Source organism: Podarcis pityusensis, assembly GCF_964106645.2.
Source record: "Podarcis pityusensis genome assembly, chromosome: 3".
Classification (NCBI taxonomy): Eukaryota; Metazoa; Chordata; class Lepidosauria; order Squamata; family Lacertidae; genus Podarcis; species Podarcis pityusensis.
Genome location: NC_138026.1, coordinates 53,566,545 through 53,593,408, shown reverse-complemented (window position 1 = coordinate 53,593,408; position 26,864 = coordinate 53,566,545). Strand labels below are relative to the sequence as shown.

At 40.3% G+C, this 26,864-nt stretch overlaps 2 protein-coding genes across 2 annotated transcripts in view; one reads left to right on the top strand and one right to left on the bottom strand.

The window, feature by feature from the left end:
- Positions 1-944: 944 nt before the first annotated feature.
- On the top strand, positions 945-10,744 carry FAM162B (family with sequence similarity 162 member B). The gene is made up of 4 exons (XM_080999794.1): positions 945-1,239; positions 3,481-3,592; positions 8,817-8,925; positions 10,443-10,744. The coding sequence occupies exons 1-4, from the start codon at positions 1,074-1,076 to the stop codon at positions 10,539-10,541; spliced, it is 486 nt and encodes a 161-aa protein (XP_080855920.1). The 5' UTR covers positions 945-1,073; the 3' UTR covers positions 10,542-10,744.
- An 827-nt stretch (positions 10,745-11,571) lies between these two features.
- KPNA5 (karyopherin subunit alpha 5) overlaps positions 11,572-26,864 on the bottom strand; it is an 18,841-nt gene continuing 3,548 nt past the window's right edge. The window contains exons 3-14 of the mRNA XM_080999666.1: positions 26,520-26,621; positions 26,340-26,439; positions 24,760-24,854; positions 23,303-23,434; positions 21,960-22,048; positions 21,607-21,706; positions 21,166-21,329; positions 19,816-19,894; positions 18,066-18,191; positions 17,065-17,192; positions 16,464-16,642; positions 11,572-15,169 (exon numbers count right to left, since the gene is read on the bottom strand). Of these exons, the coding sequence (XP_080855792.1) occupies positions 14,982-15,169; positions 16,464-16,642; positions 17,065-17,192; positions 18,066-18,191; positions 19,816-19,894; positions 21,166-21,329; positions 21,607-21,706; positions 21,960-22,048; positions 23,303-23,434; positions 24,760-24,854; positions 26,340-26,439; positions 26,520-26,621 (1,482 nt within the window). The 3' untranslated portion in view covers positions 11,572-14,981. The remainder of the gene's footprint in view (positions 15,170-16,463; positions 16,643-17,064; positions 17,193-18,065; positions 18,192-19,815; positions 19,895-21,165; positions 21,330-21,606; positions 21,707-21,959; positions 22,049-23,302; positions 23,435-24,759; positions 24,855-26,339; positions 26,440-26,519; positions 26,622-26,864) is intronic.

Here is a 26,864-nt window from a genome sequence, read left to right as displayed (position 1 = left end):
TGCAGTGGTTGGAAAGCTTTCTTTCAGGGAAGTTTGCTTCCAATTATTGATCTCGCTGATCCGCCCTGATAAGGTTTTTGAAGAGGTCACAGTTCCCACAGAACACGGTTTGAGAATCAGCATGTTAGGTTAACAACTGAATTATTATTATGATTCTCTGTGGCAGCCCCTAGGTTGTGGAACTCCCTTCCCACAGAGGTGTCCTCAGGTTAGTGCTATTTTCTTCTAATATGCGCATGTTTACATTTCTTTTACATAATAGTAATATTTTGCAAAGCAATTTCCTCTATTTGAACACATTTATGCATTTTATTTTTTATTTTTTAAAAAACGTGCATTCTTATGCACCATTTACTCTAATATATGTATTTTGCACATATTACTCACCTGGAGAACTGGACTGCAAAATTCAGAGAAGTGCAAATTTCGAAGGATGGCTGCTGTTTTGGTTCATGTAGTGTTTTGGAAGGTGCAAATTCAGTAAGTTTGCCTTTAAATGCAAGCTAAATCAAATCTTTCTCCCACCCCCAGCAGAAGGTCTCAGGCTTAATTCCTGGCATCTACAGGTAGGGCTTAGAGAATTCATTGTCTGAATCCCTGGAAAGAAACTGACAGTCAGAGTACACCGTAATGAGCTAGAACAATTAACAGTCTCTGTAGCAAACAGTTTCCTATGTTCCCCAAAATACTGTATTAAAATACAAAATAACCCCACTAATTTAAATGCAACAAAGACAATAAAATGCAGCATCAACCTTGTTTTCTAGCGAAGGTTAGGGAAACCTGGAAAGGGATCCCTTTTTAATTTTCATTTGGAACATGGAGAAACACAGGAAAAGAGGAGGAGGAGGAGGAGGAGGAGGAGGGGAGGAAAGGTTGGCAAATGATCAAGGAGACTGGAAAACGCTTCTGCTGTTCCCAGGCATGGAGAGGCGGTTCCAGAGATGATAAAGGCAGATGCTGAGGAGTTGGATGTCATTTCTGGGTTGTTGTTTTTTGCAGCTTGGACACTACTCGTGGGAAGCAAAGGGTTTGCTTGATTTCCTTCTTCACTCAAACGGGCTGCCCTCGCAATGCTGGCTGCAAGCGGGACCCGCATCCGCGTCCAGTTTGGGCGGCTCCTGGCAGAAGCGGGGCAACTCAGTGCTCCTGTGCGCCGGCCTCTAGGACCAGGGCTCCTGGGCTCCACAGCATTGTCCTGCACGGATCAGAACAGAAGCTCGGGGGCAACGGGTTCAAGTGAGTAGCTGGCAAGGACTGTTAACGCACCACCCTCCAGTTTGATTTTGAGATCCCATCAGTGGTGCAGTTAGACGATTTTAGGCTCTGACCTTAATGGCAGCCCTGAGGAGAGGGAGGTCTGCCAGCAACACTCTCCAGTATCTGCTGCTCAAGATGGCTCCCTCATCTTGTCTAATGGCAGGGCTGGCCCTGGTGTGTTGCCTAAAAGTGCACTGGAAGAAAGAGGGAGACAGGATTCTATTGATCCTTGTGGGAATTCTCTGTGTGCAGGTGCAGATTCTCTCTCTCTCTCTTTCTCTCTCTCTCTCTCTCTCTCTCTCTCTCACACACACACACACACACAGAGAGAGTGTTATGGTTGATTTTAATACAGTGGTACCTCGGGTTACATACACTTCAGGTTACAGGCGCTTCAGGTTACAGACTCCGCTAACCCAGAAATAGTACCTCGGGTTAAGAACTTTGCTTCAGGATGAGAACAGAAATCGTGTGGTGGCGGCATGGCGGCAGCAGGAGGCCCCATTAGCTAAAGTGGTGCTTCAGGTTAAGAACAATTTCAGGTTAAGAACAGACCTCCAGAACGAATTAAGTTCTTAACCTGAGGTACCACTGTATTTATTACAACCGAATTAGAGTTCTTTGTATTTATTGACTTGAAAAGCTTTGCTTCAGTTACTGTGCCCAGCTCAGTTGCAATGATGGTTTAAACCTTTTTTGGGGTTGAATGTTTCGACCTGGCATAAGCAGCACCCCACTATAAGCATACAGAGTATATATGGGGTTTTTTATTTCAAATATATATATATCCTGCCTTTTTCCAAAAATGATTCAAGGTGACTTACAATGTGCATACACACACAAATCAACATTTCTAAAACCAACCTGCAAAGACCAATAACAATACAGAAAAATTGAATCTATAGTGGATTGAATTTTACATTCATGCCTATTCATATATATGCATGGGAATATTTGGATCTTGTTTTTGATCCAAAGCATCTAACTGTGTGTGTTAATGCATAATGTTCAAATGCATAATGAAATACAGTGGTACCTCGGGTTAAGTACTTTCTGTTCTCATCCTGAGGTAAAGTTCTTAATCCAAGGTACTACTTCTGGGTTAGCGGAGTCTGTAACCCAAGGTGTTTGTAACCCGAGGTACCACTGTAACTAAACTGAGCTACTCCAAAATGATTGAACAGGAAGCAGTAGCAACAACAAAGAAACCAGCAGCAGGGAGAGGGGAATGATCTGGCAGAGCAAGCTGGAAAGGGCATTTGTTCAACATGTCTGACCCTACCATTAGGCAGAGTGAAGAAGGTGCCTCTGGCACAAAAGGGGTAGCAAGCAGTGGGAGAGATGTTATAGGCCAGAGCAGCTTGACCTATGCTAACCTGCTGGTTTCAGGTACAGTGGAGGGCACTGCCTCATTTACAGTGCTGAAGTACGATTCAGCTGCCAGTCCAGCTGGCTTTTGTAACTGAATGGAGGAAAGGTATCATTTTATCCTTTGTCCTAGGCTGGTTTCAAGCTCAGAGGGCCCAATGCCATATTTTTTTTTAAAATGATTACCCTTACTTGTAGTGAAGACAAAGAGCAAGGGGGAAAGGATGATATTCCTCTAGGACAGTGGTGTTCAAACTTTTTTCAAAGAGGGCCAGATTTGATGAAGTGAAGGGCCATGGGGGCCAGCCAAGGGACCAACCAAAGTTATTGACCTTTTTTTAGGATTGAAGTTGTTCAGCTTTTTTATGATTTTATCCCGAAGTTGTTTAGCTTTTGGAGTTTTTGAGGTTTATTCAGGATTTTACCCCAGGAAATAAACTGCCATGGGGGGCCAAATTAGGCCCCTGAAACAGACTTTGGACATGCCTGCTCTAGGAATAGATTTCAAAGCCTTGGGGACACTCAGAACAGGCCTCTAGAGAGGGAGGAAAGGAGACCATAACACAGAAACAGAGCTCATGCATACAGGAGCTCTCAGGTTCCTTCCTGACTTTTCCAATTAAAAGCATCAAGTAGAAAGTGAGGCTTGATTTGGCCCAAAATAAATCAGACTTTTTGCAATAAGGAAAGTGATGGGGAAAGGACCCTGCAAACAAGTCAGGATGAATGCTCCACACAGAGGTTGTTTGGAAGCGGCTGAAATCTGTCTGTCTGTCTGAGAATAGACATTTATTTCCTTACCCTTTCCATGGCTGTGATTTGACATGATGTTCTGTCTACTGGATCTTGAAGCCGAGAAGGTGTACAAAGTGCCTGGCGGACACAAACCGTCAACATTTGACAAGAAAATCCTCCTGTGGACTGGACGCTTCAGGAAGGAAGATGAAATTCCTCCAAGGATCCCGTATGTACTTCATTTTATTCAACCACTAGAAACACTACGCTGAGGAAAAACTACTGCCATATTTTAGAAGTACACAATCCTTTAGTGGAAGGGAGGACAGGGGAGAATGGAAGACTTTTGAAAAAAATTAAGCTATCCATCTAGCTCAGGAATAGTCGACATGGTTTTATCCAGATGTTGTTGGACTACAACTTCCATCATCTCTGACCATTGGCCATGCTGCTGGGACTGATGGCATTGGGAGTCCAACAACATCTGGAAGGTCACAGGTTCCCTACCCCCGTTCTCCTTGTTCTGTAAGAAGAACCTTGCAACCAAAACATACACCATATAGATCAAAAATAATTGCTGGCTTCCATCATTGAGTTGCACTAAACTTTCACAAATATGCACTCACGTATTTATATTTTGCTTTATTTATGTGTGATAAGAAACTATGGCCAATCCAGCTTTCCAGCCTATGTTCTTACAGCAAAAGTCAGGCAATGGGAGTGTGACACTTGACTATCTCATGGTTTGCCAAACTAGTGCTCCACAGAGCTATTCCCATCAGGGTGGACCTTAGTAATATGCCTCCCTGAGCAAGGCCAACATTTGATGTCTTCTTTCCAGTCCTCATTGTGCTGGGGTTTGGGGAAGGAGGCGTAAGGGCTCTGAAAGGGTCCTATACCCCTCCCACCTCCTTCCCAATGCTTCTCTTGCTTTGGGAAGGAGACAGGAGGACTCGAGGACTCTGTCAGAGCCCTCAAGCCTCCTTCCTGAGGCTGGGCAAGTGTTTACCCAGCTTTGAGAAGGTGCCCTTCTCGGCAGGCAGTTGTGTGCCTAGTTCCACTGCACCACTCTATCCGCATCTTACTCCCTTAATCCCTGATTATTGGCCATGCCGGTTGGAGCGATGGGATGTGAGCTGCTAGTGATCTACAAATAGGCTTAATCCTACCAATATTTTCCATTAGGAAAATTTAAATTTTAGTTGAAGAAAACCAGGATATGGCCTTAAGGATTTTGAAGCTTAGCTTATCGCACATACAAGATGACATTTTTATTTTGCTTAGGGGCATGGGGGAAATCTGAAACACAAACTGATCAAAAGCGGATGGTGTCCGTATTTGTTTATAAATTGCATGAACAATGTGTTCTTGTCATCTTCACATTGGACTGCGAGGTTCATATTCCACTTAAAGGTCGGAAAGGAAATGAGGAAGAATGTGTGTCAGAACATGTTTTATTGCCCTCTGTAAAAATGGCAACTTTGATCACAAACACACACTTATGTGAATGTTTAGGCTTACTAACTCATGGTTTGTACTCTGTCAAGCACCATGCACGTTGACTGTGACACACACACACACACACACACTAATAAAAAATAATGGCTTTGCATATCAGCAGGCTTAAACAATATATGTAAGTGAGATATGGGTATGGGGCAGTTTAGCATCAGATATGCACCAATGCACAGCTGAACTACACAGTCAACTTGATTTTTTTCAGCCTGATTTCTACATTGTTTACATGCCTGGCGTGCAAGTAAGGGCCAGACTAGATGTTGCAATGGAGTACTGCTGTCGCCCCAAATGGCTATTGCATATCTCACTTTCCTCTCTAGTCTCTGTACAGTGGTACCTTGGGTTACATACACTTCAGGTTACAGACTCCGCTAACCCAGAAATAGTGCTTCAGGTTAAGAACTTTGCTTCAGGATGAGAACAGAAGTCGTGCGGTGGTGGCACGGCAGCAGCGGGAGGCCCCATTAGCTAAAGTGGTGCTTCAGGTTAAGAACAGTTTCAGGTTAAGAACGGACCTCCAGAATGAATTAAGTACGTAACCAGAGGTACCACTGTACTTCTTGCATGATGTTACAACTTTCTGTGTTTCCCTGCGCCATTATGACACAAAGTAAGTTCTACTGGATGTTGTGGAGTGGGTATTGGATGCATGGTGACCATTTTTAGTGCCAGCCATATGCTTATCATAGCGTCTAGGTTAACCTTGAGCACAGGGATGGGGGTGAAATTTGATTCTTGTTGCATTTAAAAGAGAACCTACTTAGTTCTCACTTCCCAAACAACTTGTGGACCAAAACAAGCCATCTTTCATATCCAAATTTCTTCCAATTCTGCAATGCAGGTCTCCAGCTAAGCAATGTGTACCAAAATGCACCTATGTGAGGAAAGTGTGCATAAAAATGCATATTATATATTAGCCAAAATAACATACAAAAAATGTCTTCTATTGCTTGGAAAACTGTGCACAAAATTGTATTAGAAGTGTGTTTATTAGGAGAAATTTGCAGTAAAATGCAGATGGATTTTCAAGAGAACTTTTTTTTAAAAAAATTGAAAAGTAAACCAATGTAGAAATGTGGAGAACTGAAGATTTGAGAAGTTAAAAATGGAGAGAAACTGGTTCAGCCATCCCTCATTGAGCCACAGAACGATGATATATTTCTTGCAATAACTGTCCTGGTGTCTGTACAATTTCATGAGCAGTGGCAGGACTTTCCCATATTCCTGCAACTCCTAGGTTATGCAAAGGAAGGTACTACCTAAGTGCTGACTCAGCCCTTAAATTTTATCCATGTGTTCTTGATTTCTGGGAAGCGCTACAAGTGTCTTCAGCTGAATGCATTTACAGTCCCCTTTCAGACTTCACTCAGCGCATCAAGGATGGGCCTGGTGGGTGGCAGGATGGGAATACATGGCCCTTCAGCCCCTTCTCAGATAGAATTTAAGGCTACAAGCTTTCTCTGTTACCATCGCTTCAGAGCAGCCGCAGCCACAGCAGCAAAAGATGTGGCCTGCTTGCAGAATCATAACAGCAATGGCCAATGCCAGGCAAACAACTCAAAGGCTTGCATTTCCCTGTGCTACATGTGGCCGAGAAGACTGAGGATGAAATAACATTTCTAGGGCATTTTTTCGTGTACACTCATCTACTCCCACATTCATTTCCTTGAAAAAATCATTGTTTCTATCCTGTTGAAATACAAGCATTTGATAAGCTAAATGTAACCTTTTCTGCTGGCTGTTCATCCCTGTCACCACAGAAAAGCGCTGTGCTTTTTATCTGTTTGTGTTCCTGTCTGCATGAAGAGATCATCAGCTGTAACTTTCTGACCTTTAATAGCAAAGGATTGTTGTAGTGTGCAGCTTCCCATGGCTGTTTTTATGAAAGCAGGCAAATACTTTTGCAATGACAAATGGGTCTTATGTACTAACAGTATTACTCAAAATTACAACATTTATTTTAGGGTTGCAATTTTTAGGAAGACCCCAAAATTGTTGAGATTTTTAGACAAAACCCAAAGTTTTTTGTTTGTTTTTAACAAAAACGCCAAAAAACAAACAAACCCCAGGATTTTTCAATTGACTTGCCTAACATCCAGGACAAGGCACCAGGTGTCAATTCCACCTTTGAAATCCCAGTAATATCTGGGAAAATCAGGACGTATGGCAATCTTAATTTATTTACAGACTCTATAAGTGTCCCTTTTTTCCAGGCACATCAGGGCAGTGAGATGCAAATTAGGGTTTACTCTGAATAGGGCAAACATTGGCTACAGCCCTCCACTTCCAGTGCTCCTACCATTCTATAATATTCATAAGCTGTGACATTTCACTAGTTGGGATCCCGTTTGAATTTAATTTTTAATTTAATATTGGACCACTTTGAGCCCCTCCTCCCAAACAATTGGGGGCCCCCTGAAACTATTAGATCCTGCATTTAGGGAAAGATTACAAGGAATCGTAATAATGTCTGTCTCTCTTGCTTTTTTTATGCCTCTGGTTTAAGGCACTGATCTGCCGCTTCAAAACAGTTCCAATTAGTGGGCCATGAAATAACAATTAGTTGATTTAACCCAACAAGTTCGTGCTTTGCTCCTCTCACGGCAAGTGACTTAGAGATTAATGGGTTTAATGGGCTGGCCTGTTTTTGATTTGTTCAATTCTAAATGCATTTAGTCCTTAATACTATGAAATCCATCTGCCCGCAGGTTTATCTACAGTCTTGTCTCCCCACACTGAGAAGAGAGGAGCTCTGAAGCTTCTTTCCCAATATTCAAGGCTGCTTTTGCAAGTGTTTTTTTTGTGTGTGTGAGGTATTATAATAACAAACATATTTTGTTTGTGATGCATTCACACAGGAATTGGGAAAAATTGGATTAGGTTTGTATTTAAAGCTAAACCTACCTAATTAGAGTTTTTCAAAGCAATACGTGTACCAAAATACATAGAAACATGCTTCAAAAATTTGCATTTCTCTTAATTTTGAAATCCAGTTCTCCAGCCAAGTGCAGTAATGTGTACTGAAAGGTATAACCTAGGATTAAATATGCATATAAATGCATATATTACTGACAACCACCTACAAAAATGCAATATATTTGGGAGAACTGATCTGTAAAAATGTATGTTAGGTAATATTGCATTTTAAAAATCTGTATGCCAAGAGAAATTCTCTCCAAGATACTGATAAATTTTCACAAGAACTAAAAAAAAAAAAAAAGTACACTAATATGGAAATGTGAACAACTAAATTTAAGATTGGAAAAATGAGAATCTGAAATGAACAGATCTGTCCATCCCTAAGGGACGCTGCAGTTCCAATAACTTTATTGGGAATTCAGCATACATAAAACCACATCCACATTGATTTCAATCAATTAAGTCACTTTGAGACTTCTTTGTATAATGTGACAAAAATACATAAATACTACTACTGATAATAATTATTCACAGGAGAAATTCAGTGAAAGCACAGAAGTCAGTGGTGTTCACTCCCAAGTAAGGCAGCAATCCTAACCAAACTTACTTGAGAGTAAGCTCCATTGAATTCAATAGGATCTACTTTCAGGTAGAAATGGTTAGGGTTCACAGCTCAGCAGATTATATCCAACAGGTGGAATGAGGAAGGCAATTTTGAGCATTTTCCCTGCCCTCCCCCCCCCCCCATATTTGCTCTCACCCACATAACCAAATATGGCTTTAATTACAAATTACTAAAAAAGACCCCCAAAATTTAGTCCTTCTGTATCTTTTGTAGTATAAACAAAGCAATTAAAAACATTTCAGTATGTCACACATTAATTTAGTATTCCTTAGCCTTGGGTGCTCGTCCCAAGAAGCTGGAAGACAATTCCCATAACTGCTTGCCAAATTTGGGTGCCCAAGGTTGTTGAAGAACACTGCTCTAATTGGTTCCAACCCAATTTCTTTTGCAGGCCCGAGATGCTGGATGCTGCAAGGAACAAAGCCCGAGTAAAGGCCTGTTACATTATGATTGCCCTGACAATCATGGCTTGCTTTGCTGTGATTGCCTCTGCTAAAAGGGTATGTATTGTTCCATGGGAAACTTCTGGATTTTGATACAATTTTCTTTTTACAATAGCAATTGTTAAATTGATTTCTGCCTAATGTTACAACGGCTTCACACTAAACAAAAAACACCTTTAAATAAACTAGAAATAAAGATCAAGAGAAGTAATAGCACTGCTCTCTTCAGCCTTGGTCAGACCACATCTGAAATACTGTGTCCAGTTCTGGGCACCAAAATTTAATATTGATGAGCTGGAATGTGTGTGGAGGAGAATGACCAAGATGATCAAGGGTGTGGAAACCAAGCCGTATGAGGAACGGGTGAGGGAGCTGGGTATGTTTAGCCTGGAGGTGACTGTGATATGATAGCCATCTTCAAGTATCTGAAGGGCTGATACATGGAAGATGGAGCAAGCTCCAGAGAGTAGGTCCCATGTCAGTGGATTCAAATTACAAGAAGAGAGATTCCAACTAAATGTTAGGTGGTGGTCTCTCCCTTCACTGGGTGTTTTAAAACAGAGGCTGGATGGCCATCTGTCAGAAATTATTTAGCTGTGATTCCTCCATTGCAGGGGATTAGACAAGATGACCCTTCCAACTCCACAATGCTTTGATTCTGTGAAATATCTAGCCTGATTCTGTTTACTATCTGGGCCACAGTGTGACCATCAGACTTATTACTCCTGCACGTTTGTTCAGAACAAAGGCCAACTGCTGCAGCAGTTTGTTTCCAAGCCAATGCATTATGTTTTGGCACGAGGTATGTCAACGCTACTTAGGCTGGGCAGTCAACAGCAGTGCTCAAATGAGATATATTGCTGGGCAAAGGATTCATCTGCTGTCACGTCAGGAGTGAGGACAGTGGAGACTGGTCCATTTGGGCAAAAGGAGCACTGGCCCATCAACCTTGGTCTGCTCTCTTCCAGTCCCCACCTGCCTGCCTCCTTACTTGTGTCTCAGTGTTGCCCCTTGTAGAATTCAGCAGGTGGGATGGAGGCAAAACTAGAATTTATTAGCTCTGCCTCTCTCTTGCTCTGGCGCCACCTGCTGTTGGGCTCCCAGCCTTCCACCCTACTAGTCCCAATGGGCACAAGTTACCCCTAGGTAGACAACCTACTGCTTTCAGATGTTGCTGTACTCCAGCTTTAATTCCCTTTCACTGTTGGCCATACTGTGTGACTGATGGGTATTGGAACATCATCTTGAAGGCACAGGATTGCTCTAGGTTATTGGGGCCACCGCTTGGTTTTCATGTATTATGTTTATACCCAATTCTTTCTCCAAGGAGCTTAGAGTAGCATGCAAACTCCACTCCTACAAGGGATTGGGTAGAGAGTGATTGCTCAAAGGGAGCTTCCTACTGGTTTGAACCTAGATCTCCCTTGTCCAACACTCTGCGCTCTTACAGGTCAAATTTCTGAGGATGCTACGCTTGCAGTGCCAGCACATGGGGCACCCTATGTGGAATAATGTCTATCTTTCAGCTGTTCCTTTCACTGTGCCACTATGAAGCGGATGCTCTACTTTTGCAGGCTGTTGAACGCCATGAATCCCTCACAAGCTGGAACTTAGCAAAGAAAGCCAAGTGGCGTGAAGAGGCTGCAACAAGAGCCGAGGAAAAGGCAAAATAAGAGTCATCTGCTCTTGAAACTGGGAACAAAGAAAACACACAAAATTGGCAAGTTAGCAAAAGATATACCCTCCAGGGGAAACGCTGAAGTTGAACACAACTTACTACTAACAACTTTCATTTCCGCTTGTGAAACAAATACTGGGAGAAAGATAATTATTTTTTTCTGCCACAAGTGAATAAATAAATCAAGTTCAGTCGAAAGTTGGCTGTGAAAGGCTTCATCTGCTATTTTGCTTCTATTTGAATTTTTAAGGTCTTTGTAGTTAAAACTGAAAACACAGAATTCCATCAACCGTAACAGTGACTTTTCTGACTAAAATTCGTTACTCAACAAATTTTGTCCCGATGGAAAGTGTTGTCTTTCTTTGTCTGTTTGTTCCCTATACAGTGGGACCTTGGGTTACAGATGCTTCAGGTTACAGACTCCACTAACCCAGAAATAGTACCTTGGGTTAAGAAATTTGCTTCAGGATGAGAACAGAAATTGTGCGGTGGCAGCGGGAGGCCCCATTAGCTAAAGTGGTACCTCAGGTTAAGAACAGTTTCAGGTTAAGAACAGACCTCCAGAATGAATTAAGTTCTGAACCCGAGGTACCACTGTACATCTTGATGCCTCTTGAGATATCATTGCCAAACTTAGCATGAGGGCTGCCAGGGTGGGGGTGGCACTCTTCATTCATGTTTGACACCACCTGCCATTTTGAATCAAGATGGCAGTTGAAGAATAAGGACTTTATAGGATTTGGTCCAAATGAATTTTACAAGATTTTCTCCTGTCCCATCTGATTTTCCCAATCCCAAGTGGCATAGTTAAAAACTTAGTAAATTAAAACTGTAATGGCTCTACATACCTACATATGACCGAGGGCAGGAAATATAGATAAACTTACTTCTGAATAACCATGCATTGGGTTTGGCTGTAAGCCTTCCAGTAGAGATTTCTAACAGTGCAGTACATGCTTCTGGTCTGAAAAGTTATTATAACTTATGAAGAAATACTGCAAGTTCTAAATTCAGAAGAGACACACTGCCTTTGCAAAATACCTTTATTAGTTTTGTATTGTAGCATTTATAGTAGTAACATTCCCTAATATTGCATACTATTCTTATTTGTAAGTTTGTTCAGTTAGAGCCTCTAGTGTGTCTTTAAAGATGCAGTATCAATCAAATTACAAATGAATGTTCAAAAACACAGTAACAATAATGACTAAGAACAACTCTTATTGGAGATGTGAATCTTTGTAGCAGTTTCATAATCTGTATTTTTTCAAATAAATTTGCAGGTTAATAAGTTAATAAGGTTCAAGCAAATAAATCAATCTGGAATCAAATGTAAAAGTAATAATTATTTTCTGTTAAACAATCCAACTAATCATCATTTTCTAAATGTAAACCAATCATTGAATGAACACCCATTATTTCTTTACCACGCTTTTAAAAAGGCAATACTATAAATGTAATAGCAAAATGAATAAATTATTCAATGATAAAAGTGCAGGGACCGAAACACAAAACAAAACTCACAAATGGTTTTGTATCTGAAATAAATACTTGGCATGGTTGCATAGACTGAGGTCATGTCAAAATGAGGCATTTATGTGAGAATCACACAACCTGCACCAGGGAAACACCATAATGGTTTAATTATACAAATTCAAAAACCCCAAACCATTTTGGATTGACTACTAAATCCAGGAGACTACAGTTGCCACTCACATGTGTTCTGATAAAAGGTTTCACCTCCAACATCCCTCTATTAAGCATCAAGACTTCTCAGTTTCATGCATAAGAGTGAATTTGAAGTTAAACCAAATACTGGTATTTAAAAGATCCAAATTAACCATATAAAATCGTACAGCTTCAGAAATGATTCTTGGAAGTTTCCAAATTCATGTTATGGACTAGACTCAAAGAGACATATTTCCAAATTACACATTAAATTCATTTGTCTCTAATATTTCTATTTCTTCTACGGTTTGTATAAAGTCTTGAGTCTGGCTCAGATGTAAATGTTTTGATGATATTATCTACTGAATTCTCCAATTAAGAGCAGGCACAACTGGCAATTTTTGTAATATAGCAAAACAATGGGATACCCTGTCAACCCTGAACATTTGTTTTTGTTTTTTTAACATACTAGAGCAATTCTGATAATTTTATCTTTTTTACTGACCTCTTTCATTAACCTGTATTTGGAATGAATGATATAAGACACTCAGGACCAACATTTCCAGTTAAAACTATTAAAAAGGGGGACAAATTCACCCATATATCAAGTGTTACCTGTTCAAAGCTACGAACAGAATTCATAGCTAGCTGCACAATTCTTCTCCCCATGATACATCTGATTTCCAGCAAGCATTCCTGCATTTTCCCCCTAGTTGTACCTCACTATCTTTACATAAGCTACAGCTATTAATATTACAACACATCCACTGGCAAACTTTGACTCCATAACCCTTTAGAAGTGGATATTGCTGCTACAATGCCTTTGTGAACCTGGCTGCACAGACCTGTGCGCATCACAGAAGGCCAGGCATGTATCTGTTACTGCACTTGCAGTTCTCACAACTATGGAGAGCAAAAGTCTCCCAGGGGATGGAGCAAGATGTATGTGAGATACTGAAGTGTCTAACAGCCGACCGGTACTCTGAGCTGCTTCATGCGGAAATTCCTCACAATACGCATTTGCCACTGAAGGATAATTTTTCAATAGCTATGCAAGATGCATAAGCAACACAGCTGCTTTGTCTCCACCCAGCCTGGCTATGGCAGGTCCTTGCATTGATCATGCTCATAGGACTGGAACAGAAGACGGAAAGATCAAGATTTAAACTTTTAACACATGAATTTGTTTGCAGGTACCATATAAAGAGCCCCCTTAGATTTTGGAGTGCATCTATTTTTGCTTTTGTTTAACATTTCACAATACTATGAAAAAAGGCAATCAACTGCAATTATATACAAGTTGTTTTATATACGTCACACAGAACAATACATTTGTGGCAAGCAAAATTAACCGGAGTCCTTTAATTGTGCTACCAAATAAATAAATAAATAAATATCCATGTGGATTCAAACCTAGCGACAAAATGGTCTCTGGGTCTGAATTTAGGTCATTTTTTAAACTGCCTGGCATCATATCATTTAAACACTTTGCATAAATTGTCAGAGAAATTTGCATACTCAAAACACCTACTATCATATTTACAGTGAAACCGATCTTTATTTCAATTAACTGAAAAGTATGTTCTCCCAATATAGCACTGCTACAAACCGGAAATACTCTGACCGGTCTGTTGTTGGTGGTATTTTTTTAAAAAAACCTTCCATAAAAAGTCGTATGAGATGCATTAGTGTATTTGGGTCAATGTAATACATGGACTGTGTATAACTAAATCATGTAATCATTGTTTCAAGAAAAGAGAATATTGCAGTTTCACACACTTTGGTAGCATTTAAGTTACAACGTGGAGTCTTCTATACAGAGAAGCCTTCCCTCATCCTCACAAGAACACAGAGGTCATTGCAAGGCAAACTAATTTTTAACCATTTTGTAATCAGGTTGCCAACTGACCAAAAACAGCCTAGCCTGCTCACGTGCCTTTTAACAGCAACTTGATGCACAAAAATCAGCAGGTAATACATTTCACAGCATGGAGGCAAACATTATCCCACTGCCCATCTAGCTGCTGTTGAAGGAGCCAGCTGAACACTTGGCAAACCTATTTGCAATACCACTGAATAAATAAGAGGAAGAGGGAATTTTGCTGACATGGCTAGGTAAGGGCTATATAAATTACAAAGCTACCATCCCTTTTCACATAGCAGAGAAACCATTTTTTCCTACATTGTAAGGTTATGTCATGTAACCAGCAGTGCACCCCAGTAAGTGTTATGCTTTTAAATATAAATATATTTCATCAGTTTATCACAAAGTATCACACATAAAACTATATTTCCCACTATTTAAATAAATAATGTTCACATTCTAAGCTTAGCTTTTACTAGGAGCTCATATATACGTCAGTTCTGAAACATCTTTCTTGCTCCAACGCAAAGAGGTAGATTTAGTGTAGATTGGGCATGTGAACCCTACAGCCAAAATTTAAAATATCAACAGCTGTTTATGCACAATTTTGCCTTTTTAACAACTGCTTGAAAACTCAGCATCAGTTTCCAATGTCTTACTGAGGTCACTATTCAAGCCTTATTCTAAACTTTCAGTTGTGATTAGTCAGTTTTTCTGCACGTAAGACAATGGAAACATACACATCTAAAAAAGAATGAACCAATACTTGTGTCTGACACAAAAACACATAAATGCACGAGTTTGCTTCTTCATCCGTCTCCAGCAAAACATTTCCACCTTTCTTGTCTTTGGCCCGCAAATGGAGGCTACCATGATGAGCTACTGATTTTGCTTTAAACTGAATGGTTACAACTGGAATCCCTCCATTGGAGCTTCCTGCTGCTGGAACAAAAACTGCTGTTCATTTTCATCCACTGGTGGTACAATATTGGCATCCTCTTCTTCCACACCAAAGTAATGTTCAATAAGATCAAAAGCTTTTTGGTAGATCTCCTGGTTTTCATGACTTTGAAGAATTTCAATTTTATCTAGTCCTAAATTTGAGAGAGAGAGAGAGAGAGAGAGAGAGAGAGAGAGAGAGAGCGCACATGTGGTTTAAGATGTACATACTTTCTTAAACAGCTAAATAAACTGGCCATAATACGTGAGGATCATGGGAGTAGGCTGCAAAGAGGAAACACTAAATTCTAAACACATCTGTAATATTTACTGAACCTAAGGCTTCAATCTACAATAGAGTTACTCCAAAATAATCTCACTAATTTAGACTACTTGAAATGTGCTTGTTACGGACTGCAGGCAGCACGCATGCCCCCTTGCATACAAAATAGTATTTCTCTCAAATATCTACCTAGCAGACAAGAAGTGAGAAATACACAGATCAGTGGTTGCTTACATAGAGAAAACAATGTACAGTTACACCCAGTGGGTGATCTCCAATGAAATCATACTCAGAGCGGAGCCCTCAAAACCTTCAATCTCAATGGGTCTACTCTAGAGTATGACTAACACTGAGCATAACCCACTAAACAAAATCCTCAGTTTGAAATGTTACTGCACTCAGTGCATTATAATTGGGCTTCCACATTTTTGTACACCACTGCTGCTCTCTGGCAAGTGTGAGAAGCAACTAGCCTGCCTACCAATCACAGAGCTGCCTGGGTATTCTCCACCACTAGCACATCTTGCCCTGGAGCAGCCAAACCAGCAAGCAACCTACAGGAAAAGCAGATGGAGCACTAGCATGTGCTGGGCTAAAATAGGCCTTAGCAACCACAACTGGCTTTGGCAGAAAAGCCAGCCAAGAATTATGACCTTCAGTTGTTACATCTTTTTAACAGCGAGCTCAAATGTACAAGAACTCCCTTCAGGGCCTTGTTAAGAAATTTGCAATTCTCTCCTAAAGATTCACAAAGAAGGGTAGATTACGTTGGGACATGTAATATTAGGAATGCTTCCAAATTTGGAAGATTTGGTTCTGCCTGTGATTCTATTGCTCACTAGCTCAATTCTACTGCTTACTGCTTACCTACTTAAATAACTGCAACCACTTCAGAAATTTTCTTAAGTTTATATAAAATACACTTCTGGCCAACGTGTGGGACCTGCCCTCACTACAGAAATTAGAATCCTCTTGCCCACTCCTACGGATGTTTACTCAGGACTATGTCTCGGTGTTCAGTGGGGAACAGTCTCAAATAAAACTGCATAGGGCTGCTGCCCTAATTTCTAAACAAAGATTTCAGGAGAACAACAGTAACCCAACTATTCAGTGGAATTATTTTATACTGGTAATAGGCTTGCAGCATTCACACCACAATTTCTTACCATATGCTTCCTCTATACGGGCACAGTAAGGATTAACCCCAATCCCATTTTGTTTAGATTCTTGCTCTCCATGTCGCAGAATGTTTTCAAGTCCGTTCAATGCCACCTGAACTATTTTAGAATCCATCACAGTCAGAAGATCGCAGAGAGGCTTGGTACAGCCTAAAGCCACCAAATAACTTTGGTACAGTAGGTTAAAAAAAAGACAGAAAGAGAGAAGAGGCTTGGATCAGTACTTATTTGATGCAACACTGTCCCAGGATAGATGCATGAAGATACTTTCACAAACAACACAGAGGACACACTTGACTTTTTAGAGCATATTCCTGTGTATGTACACACACATTTTAATACATGAAATACACACACACACACACACACGTGCACAAGCACACACACACATTATATCAATTAGCTATACTTCTACAATGAAAGCCATGTTGATTTTAGCTCTCCTTTCTGCATAAATCTAAATAAATTATAATTTCAAGTACTAGAAACAAAGAAAAGTATTCATGGCATCGTACAATAGTTTAGAAAATGAACAGCGAAAGTAAAAATATTCACCCCCATCACCTATGAATCAATTGCAATCCATTACCTAATCTGTTCAGGAGTCCCTCCTGATGTTGCATTAGTGATGGCCCATGCTGCTTCTTTTATAGTGCGAAATTCAGCTTTCTGAAGAATTTCAATCAATACTGGAAATATATTTGCATCTATAACAGCCTAGGAGAAAAAGGAAAAGTGGAACACTGAAGTATAACTTGAAGTCAACAAACTAACCAGTGAACTTAACTGAAAAGTACATTTTAAATGCATTCCTTGAAAAGACACAGTGATCATTTTTCTGGAAAAAGAAAATGACCCCAGGGACTTTATGAAAAATTGGCAATTTATGCTTAGCAAGTTGTCCGTAACACTTTGCTTACTTTTCCCAGAACACTGGCAAGTTCAGAATGGCCTTTACACAAATCTCATTCAGATAATAAGCCATGGGAATTTTAGTTTCTTTAGAGAAATTGGCAAATTGTATCTTACCCAAGAATACTCCTGTTTGTTTGACAAGCAGTGAACTGGATGTTGTCCGCTGTCATTTTTATCTAACAGACAACTGACTTTGAAAACTGGCCCCAAATTGGAGTACAAGTATCAACACTTCCCACAAAGATGAGGGTGTGAACTGGAGCTATGCCAACATGACCGTTTGAAGCAAGGGTTAATCTTTTTTCAGATTGAGAGCCTTACTGAAGGCTGCCAACCCCTACAAGGGCTCTACACACACACACACACACACACACACACACACACACACAGATACCCACATAGGAGCCTCTCCTCCTGTCTCAGAAGGTTTGCCACCCCTGATTTAAAGGCAATCATGAGTACATTCCTTTGATATGATGAAGTGTTTGTTAAGATGTTCAGTCTAAGACCCTCCCCATACATTCTGGGGTATATATCCCAGCTATTCATCATAATTCATCATGTGGAAGATACAAAGACTTGCATCAGGAACAGATGGAGAAGTAGTTAAGTAAAGGCAAATATGACATGGTCCACTGCTATGTCAGCGCTGTCAGAAAGACCCAAATATATTACCTGAATTTGGCCTCTGTTTCCTGCAGTAATATTAGAAACTGTCCAGCAAGCTTCTTTCCGTATAGATTCCTTGGGACTACTCAGCAAATGTAAGAGACAGGGTAATGCAGAGCAATTTAGAATTACCTAAAATAATTTGAAAGATGAAAAGTTCTGCCTAAGCAGTGTATAATCAAATGTAGTCCATATATCCAAACACAGTCCATATGGTTGAAATAAATATTCACAGGTACGGTTACAACTGCAGAGTTATTTTTAAATATTATAATGCCATATGCAGTATATTTACAGAATAAGTTTCAATCATATGCTTTTGAAAAAAATGTGCTATTTAAGATCCCAATAAAGTCACAAGAGGCAATATACAGCGGAAATGGAGAACAAAAACAGAATGGGAGTTTTAGCTTTAACAGAAAACCCAACAGAATCTCATTGCTACCTAAATTCAAAGAGTTGGATCTAACCATCAGCAAAAGAATTATAAATTCGCAGTCCTTCCCCACCAGCACTATAAGAATTTGCACAATGATGTAACAGGTAAGCTGTACAGCAGGGATGGGGAATGCTTTGCAGTTTGAGGGTCATAGTCTCTTGTGGGCAACTTTCTGGGAGGCCAGAAACGAAAGTGTAAAGATCAACAGGTGTGACTTTTATTTTACCTTTGTCAAGTAGGCTACATTACTGCCATGTAAAAGCCAGAGGCTTCCACACACACACCTACATCTTTCCATTCAGCCAAGCAAGCAGCATTGTCACAGTTCAAGGGTGCACTGCAGTGAGACAACAGAGGAAGGCAAGGGGGTGTGTGGCCTGGGGAAGCATTGGGGTCAGACAGAAAGGTCTAGCAGGTCACTTGTAAGCCTCAAGGCCTGAGATTCTCCATCCCTGTTCTATAGCCATTCTCATGCTTCCAGTTACACAAGAGCATCATCACCCTGGGATTTAGTTTTGCTTTCCTTGTATGAGTCTCTGTGGAAAATTACACAACAGCCCTCTGGTGAACAGAAGACATCTTCCACTTGTCAAAAGTCACCTCCAGTTTCAATTCAAAATGTAAGCAGAAATATGAGAAAGTGGGAATTTTATATTCCGAGAGCAGTTACAAAGTGCTAGAAAATCAGACTATGTAATTGAATTTTTTTTGGAGGGGGTTGATTACAGACTGGGCACCTTACAAAAGAAGATTGTTTTAAAAATGGTGTTCAAGATTCAAAAAGGTATGACTGTGGAGAGGTGAGGAGCAGGCCAAGATATAGCATGCACCATAATTATGTTTAATAATCTTGTACACTTGTTCAAGTGCCAACACCTTCTTAATTTGTACTTTGCTATAAAACCACCAAGGTCTGCTTTTTGTGATGCCCTGCTTTAAAACATTCAGAATGACAAAAGTCTGACCTCAGCCACAGTAACTTTAGCATATAACTGCATTACTATTAATTATTGCTATTCTTTAGTTTCTAACTTAGTGAAGCAAGAAAATACACATTTCAGTGAAATAATGTCAGTTGCCGCAAAGAATATGGCTTTTTGATAGTTTAAGGACAGTTCTTCTGCAAGACAGGCAGATTTCCCCTCGACTATACATAAGTCTGGATAACATTCCATCTGTTCAATCAGCACCATCTATATCCATTGCAAAATATTAACAAAGTATCCTGTTGCAATCTCTTGAACCCCCCCCCCAAAAAAAAAACAAAGTTAAGCCATTACACGTTGTCACTGAAGTTTTTCAAAAAGCTCCACTGACCTGTGTTTGAATATCATCGCCCGTAACAATATTTCCTACTGCTCTTAATGCAGGCGATACCACTTTGTAGTCATTGTGCCTGGAAAAAACAAAAGTGCATAGAGCAGGTTAAATTATTCTCAGACCCTAAAATAGATTACCGTATTTTTCCGTGTATAAGACTAGGGGTTTTTTACCCAAAAAATTGGTTTAAAATTGGGGCTTGCCTTATACACGGGTAGTGCTGAGGGGTGTTTTCTTAATTTGGAGTCCCCCAAAATAGGGGGTGTCGTATACATGGGTGCGTCTTATACATGGAAAAATATGGTTATTTGTTTGGAGATGTCATAGCATGCAAGTCTCAGACACAGACAAGAATGGAAGATTGAACACACGAGCTAAACCAGCAGCTGTTTGGATTATGGCTTATTATCAATTTATATACTAAATTCCGGTGTTGAGTTATGACAGCTCTTTAGCCCAGAAGGGGCTACTGAGATATAAGGTAAAGGTTCTGATATGTTTGGGGGAACCCCAGGATTTACTGGGGAGGTGGGATGGAAAACATGTTGAAGATCTGTTAGGAGAGAAAGAGAAAACCAGGAGGAAGGGGGAATGGAATGGAGTATCCAGTCTGCATGGCTGGCACAGAAGGAGTTCCTACTGCAACAGTTCCTTTCAGGTCCCACTTGTACATACAAATAGCAAACTCATTCAGTGCTATTTCTTCCATAGCCAAGACAGTACTATCTACACACAAGGGTGAAGGGTTAACAGGCTGGCAGGGAACTCCAAAGTATGTAGAAGTACAGAAGAACGTTTTTTGCGGGGTGGGGGGGGGGGGAGAGGGAATAAAGCAGGAAAATCCACCAAAAAAGCTGAATGAGGATTAAGCATACTTAGGGGACACAGAATGCTGACTGTTTGTGGAGGAGGAAGACATGGTGTACCTTAGAAAGGGGGGAAATAGCCCTCCACACTGCAACATTTTGCTTCAGGTCCTATTGCTTATATTGTACAACGTAAATCCAGTTTTTGCTAATAGATAAAAATAAACTGGACTGGTTATATGCCTCTCAAATATCTACACTTTACAAGTTTCTTTCTTAGCATCTGGCAGAGTTTCAAATGTGCCACAGAATATTTAAGATAATGCAGAGGAGGAAAGGTTGGTGCTGTGACAATCACTGCAGATGTATTGGGTGGGTGAGGGAATCATAAAGGTCCTAAGGACAGAGGGAAAACTGTTGTGTTACAGTGGGGTTCAAAAAGACTACATTACTTTTGACACATTGGTTTGAGAACACAACTGTTGATATCTTTGGCTGCAGATTCCTAGTATCATAATTCTTCTATTAAAAAGGGACTTACATCAGAAGTTCTACTAATCTTCGGCAGACTCCAGAGTCAATAACTGCTTGGATTTTATCGTTTGGTCCATCGGATAGGTAAGAGAGGGCCCAGCAAGCATCTGCTAATACATCTGGGTCGCTGCTAAACAACAGTCTTGACAAAACACCTAAGCAAAGACGAACCTTCAGGAGTGTAAAAAGAAGAAGAAAATGCACGTTATCAGAAATGTCCTCTTTTTAGAAATTTCATATCTGTTGCAAGCAGTTGTATAAAGAGCTGAAACCCTTCCTTTGGTATTAGTTCATTCCACAACAAAACAGTCTAACTAAAAATTGACCCACCAATTAAGACTGAAGAAAGATTGGTTTGTATTGACTTTGCATGAGGAAATACACTGTTTTAAAGCAATTTATGCTTTTGACCATTATAGCACCTCACAGAGTAGAAATTGGACTCTACCTTGCTGAAATCAGGAGGTGGGTTCTTGCCCCTACAGAGGTTTGAAAGTGCCCAGACTGCATTTCTAGTCGTCGTAAGTCTGTTTGAATGTGTTAGCAGTCTGTCAAGAAAGACAAACAAATTTGAAATAGAATACAGCATCTAAATTACATAATAGCACAATCATGTGTGCTCAGCAGTAAGTGCCATTGAGTTCAATGGGTTATACAGGAAGATGTGCATGGGATTACAGCCTTAATTATTCATAACAGTTTTCAAGCTAACCTTTTAAAACCTGAAATTAAGCCTAGCTATTTCCAATGTTTAAACATGTGTAAAATTAATATTTATTGCCAGAGATTATCAGTACTTACTGTAAGAGAGGGGGAAGTATTCCACAGCTTAGCACGTAATCTCTACATTCTGCATTGTCTCCAGCAATATTACCAAGAGCCCACACTGCCTTAGAAACAAAGGGTTAAATTAATATTAATACATTTTTTAAAGTCTTTAACTGCAACTCTTGTACACTGCTGTCTTCACATTACAGAATTAGCATTTATAAAAAATAAAATAAAATAAAACTCAAGAACATATGACAAGAAGCTATGACCTAAATTAAGCTTATTACGATAAAAGAATGGAAAGCGCCACCCTAAGAGTTTACCTCTGCAGCTCAATCTGTTGTAAAGTTGCAACAGAATATAATAAATCAGGCTGTTCAGTCCCAGCACAACAACGGCACCTATATGCCAGCACCAAACACAATCCCAGTAGCAAAGGAGCAGTCACTGAAAGAATGAATGTATCAGAAGCTTATAATGGCCATGGATAACTAGCTTGCCAAGGGAATGGAAATCTCATAATAGGCAGCATTGTCCAGGTACCTACATTGCATCTCAGGGGCTATTCAAGTGGTTCAACATGTGCCTATTTTACTGGAGACAACTATCAATGGAGAGGGGCTAAAGCTCCATAGGTAAAGGTAAAGGGACCCCTGACCATTAGGTCCAGTTGTGGCCGACTCTGGGGTTGCGGCGCTCATCTCGCTTTATTGGCTGAGGGAGCCGGCGTACAGCTTCCGGGTCATGTGGCCAGCATGATGAAGCTGCTTCTGGCGAACCAGAGCAGCGCACGGAAACGCCGTTTACCTTCCCGCCAGAGTGGTACCTATTTATCTACTTGCACTTTGACGTGCTTTCAAACTGCTAGGTTGGCAGGAGCAGGGACCGAGCTCACCCCGTCGTGGGATTCGAACCGCCAACCTTCTGATCGGCAAGTCCTAGGCTCTGTGGTTTAACCCACAGCACCACCTGCGTCCCTCAAAGCTCCATAAAAGTAAATAAAATTAGTGTGCTCTATCAGGCAGAGACAAATTTGTTTTGCCTGAAACAATTCATTTCTGCACGAGAGGCTGTGGTTAAGTAAGATTTGTAACCACAGAACCAACCTCGGCTGCAGATCGCGGTTAAGGGTGAGAAACCTTAACCACAATCCCAGCTTCTATCAACCCATTAAGCAAAACTCTGTGAAAAAGCCTCAGGCTCAGGAAATTAACACTAAGCCACAGTTTAACATTACTTCGAAACTAGATCAATGTGTTGGCGCTGGGCCTCATTTCCAAGTTTGCATGGTCCTGTCTCCTGAGGTTCTTTGAAGCCCAACACTTTACTACTATTGTTTTCTAATTTAAGTGATAAAAAATCACAGAAGTTACCTGTTCCTGGACATCTTCATGTTCAGAGTTCAGCAACTTGATAAAAATTGGGACAGCTCCAGTCTCGATTACCACTTTGGTGTGCAGAAATGTCCCAGATGCTATATTTGTAAGAGCCCATGCTGCTTCAAACTAAAAGACAAAAATACAGTTAAATAAAAAAACTATAAAATGTGGATTAAGATTAAGAACATAGGAATAGCCTGCTCACGACAGTGGCCAACCAGATGCCCTTGGAAATTCAGCAAGCAAAACAGCCCTCTCTCCATCTTATTTCCTAGGTACAAAATGCACTCTGTAACCACATTTTCCATTTCTTGTGATGAAATAAGCCAACATTTTATTTTGAAAGTATATTATTGAAAATAAGTAATGTTGGAGAAATATGGGTTGAAATTCCTGCTCAGCCATGAATCTCCCACTGCTAGTCTTGGGCAAATCACTTTCTCTCAGCCTCACAGGATTGTTAAAATGATACTGATATATGTGGATACCCTTTCCCGAATGGTGGGAGGCAGATGTAATAGAATAAAATTATTTCACAAGTAGGCTCTGTGGAAGAAGCAAAGAAAGACCATGGCACCTGCCTGAGCAGCCAGAGGTCCAGTCCAATGTTGCCGCCACTTACATACCACTTTACAGTGTTTGTGTATGTATGTTTTGACATGTTTGCAATGAAACATTGGGATATCTCTCAATGGAAGTATTCTGCAAAGCTGCCTCGTAGATGTACTGGGGCACAGATCACAATCTCTCTCCCACAACCAGTATCCCTCCCTAATACAAAGGAGAGGGTTAGAAGCATGTGCAAAAAGCAGAATTCAAATCCTTATTTCCTGATCTCTAATGCAGCACTACTGCTCGTTGCACGACTGCATCAGGCCAGGTGCTGCCTCCTTTATTATTATTTGTTTTATATACCATATAGCTCTTCATTTTTAAAAAAATTAATAATAATCCCAGGGCAGATGACACAATGTAACACTGAATTTGAGAAATCAAGTTAACATATACATTTAAGACCCACAAACATATTCAACACAGAGAAAAGCAATACAGCGGGAGAAAACCTTATCATACAACCTCATGACTACAGAAAAATGTCAACCATGCAGCTTATGGAGACCCAAAAGCCAAACAAAACAGGCACACTTTCAACTGGCACCAAAACTGAGCCACTGTAAGCGCCTGTTGCACCTCCAGAGGCAGGAAATTTCAAATGTAGGATGCTACAATGGAATAAAAGCCCTTCAGGCTCTACCCAAAGGCAAAATTACAAGGAAAGTCAACATGGCTACCTTTAATTTGTATTTTTTATAGTGTGTGTGTATTTGTTTCTTCATGTCTGGTACGTCTCAGAGAAAAAAAACCCACCATCTCCCATCAGAAGGATCTGAATTCTTCAAATGTTGACATTTTCCTAATGCCTTAGCACATATATTATTAAGCGAACTCACCTGAAGAGTGCAATTGTCATTCTTTTCTAGAAATTTCACAAATCTCTGCACAACTCCTGGTTTTTGTATGACTTCATCTATTGGAGGATTAGGTTCTGAAAATAAAGGTTAATTAGACTGATTAAAACAAATGTTAGGCCAAAGTTCAGCCAAGGAAACAGGTAAGCAGCAGATATAGCTGCTAGGCTGCTGGGTTTGGATGAAGAATTCCAAATAACTGTCTCTGTTACTCATAGGGATATAATAAAGTTAAAATGTTGCTAAGATCTCCCTGGAGATAGGGTAAAGTAAAAATATAACAGATATATGTTTTGCCAAGTCAGCAAAGGAAATAAGCTAATGTTATCAACCAAGAAAATCTAGTTGATTAAACAATAAATCAGCTGGAAGATGACCAATCATGTACTGTATATAATTGTATAACCTCAGTGAGTGAGCACAGATGCAAACGGTTAAAACATGAAGAGGTCAGCTGGATTTGACCAAAGCTGCTGCTTGTCCTGTTTTCTAGTTATGAGACATATGTGTCCGAGAAGCCCATAAGTTCTCCTCCTTTCTTTGCTCCTCCATACAACTCTAACATTAATAGTGCCACCAAACACAGGAGATTTGTGGCTAATAGCAATTGGTAAACTTAGCCACAATTCATTTGTCCTATCCTTTGTTGGATCAGTGACTAGTCTTGCAAGGTGGGGGGGGGAAGTTTCAAAATCACGCTCGCTCACACAGCTTCCACAAATTCCAAAAACCGGCACAGGCTTATAGAAGCATGTATATATTTTTGGCAGCTAACACTGGAAATTCAGTTGGCTCAAGGGACAAAAGCTGCCACCAGATGCTTCCTTTAAGCCAAGCATAAACCTCCATAATAGCTACAAGGAAAGAAGGAGGTTCAAACTTAACCCACCCTTTTGGCCAGAGCGCATCGTGGCAATTGCCCCTTGAGTGCCTTTGCCCCTTGAGCCCAAGACAAGCTCCAGTGATAAATGTTGAAAGTGAAAAGGGAGGGGGAAGTAGAAGCAATCTTTCTTTGTCCCTCAAGCCATTGCAGGGGCTTGATTACTTTGTGGCCATGGGTGCTCAGCTCCTAAGCCCAAAATGAACCTCTCATGGGGCCCAGCAGCATAATCCTGTGGTTGGGATGTGTGTGCTTGTGCGCAAGCAGAGTTCCAAATTATTTTTGTCACTAGTTCAATTTATGAAAATAATTTCAACACAGTTGATACAAATAACATTACTGCAGTAACAGAACACTCAACTTTGAGTACATCCAATAAAAACAATTAGTTTTAAGTCCCATACAACCAACTAGATGAATTATTGGAGCTGCAAAGAACAGTGGGATATTAAGTGAAGCGTGCAGTTGCTGTCCTGCTACTGTTTTGTTTTGTTTTCATAGAGTGAGTTTTGGCATTCAGCCATTATTTCTGAATGAATACAGGCACTCATGTGATGAAAAACACAGACCACAGTCCAACAAACTGTTTTAAAAATAAATCTGTTCCCCGCCCCAATGCAATTTGAACCCGTGGGAATAACATTCACAACTTCCATTTTCTATGGAAAAAAATACAAATTACCTTTAGAAAGCAGTTTTCTAAATCTCTGAGTAGCTGCAAGTTGTTGGTCGGGATCTTCTGAGAAAACCATCTGCACCATATCACAGGTAATGACATCTTCCTAAAAAGTAAAAGCCGTTATCACTCTGACATCTTTCAGCTACAACTGTTAAAATACTCTGTCTGTTGGGGGTAATTTACCTCAGGAATAGGCACTGTAGAGCTCACATCAGGATCCTGGATTGGACTTTCTTGCATTGACTCTTCATTTCCCAGTAGAGCAACATTTCTGCGTTTAAATAACTAAGGAAAAAAAATCAGGTTTGTTTTCAGATTGAGGAGGGAGAGAACTGCATTTAAAATTTGTTTACATAAATAACCCTCAATTTTAAAACCCATTTGATCAACCAACTCCATTTCCAAGTTGTTCAAACACGAAAATCATTCGCTTCCTCTGACAGCCTCTTTAAAATCAGGGATTTCAATAAAAGTTTAAGCACACACCCAGTTACATTTTAACTCAATTTGGTAATGATCATAGGCAAT

Excerpts from the sequence above, each read along its gene's own strand:
- FAM162B (XM_080999794.1), top strand. The coding sequence starts at position 1,074 with ATGCTGGCTGCAAGCGGGACCCGCATCCGCGTCCAGTTTGGGCGGCTC. Across the intron at positions 3,593-8,816 it reads GAAATTCCTCCAAGGATCCC|GCCCGAGATGCTGGATGCTG; the intron begins GTATGTACTTCA and ends TTTCTTTTGCAG. Across the intron at positions 8,926-10,442 it reads TGATTGCCTCTGCTAAAAGG|GCTGTTGAACGCCATGAATC; the intron begins GTATGTATTGTT and ends CTACTTTTGCAG.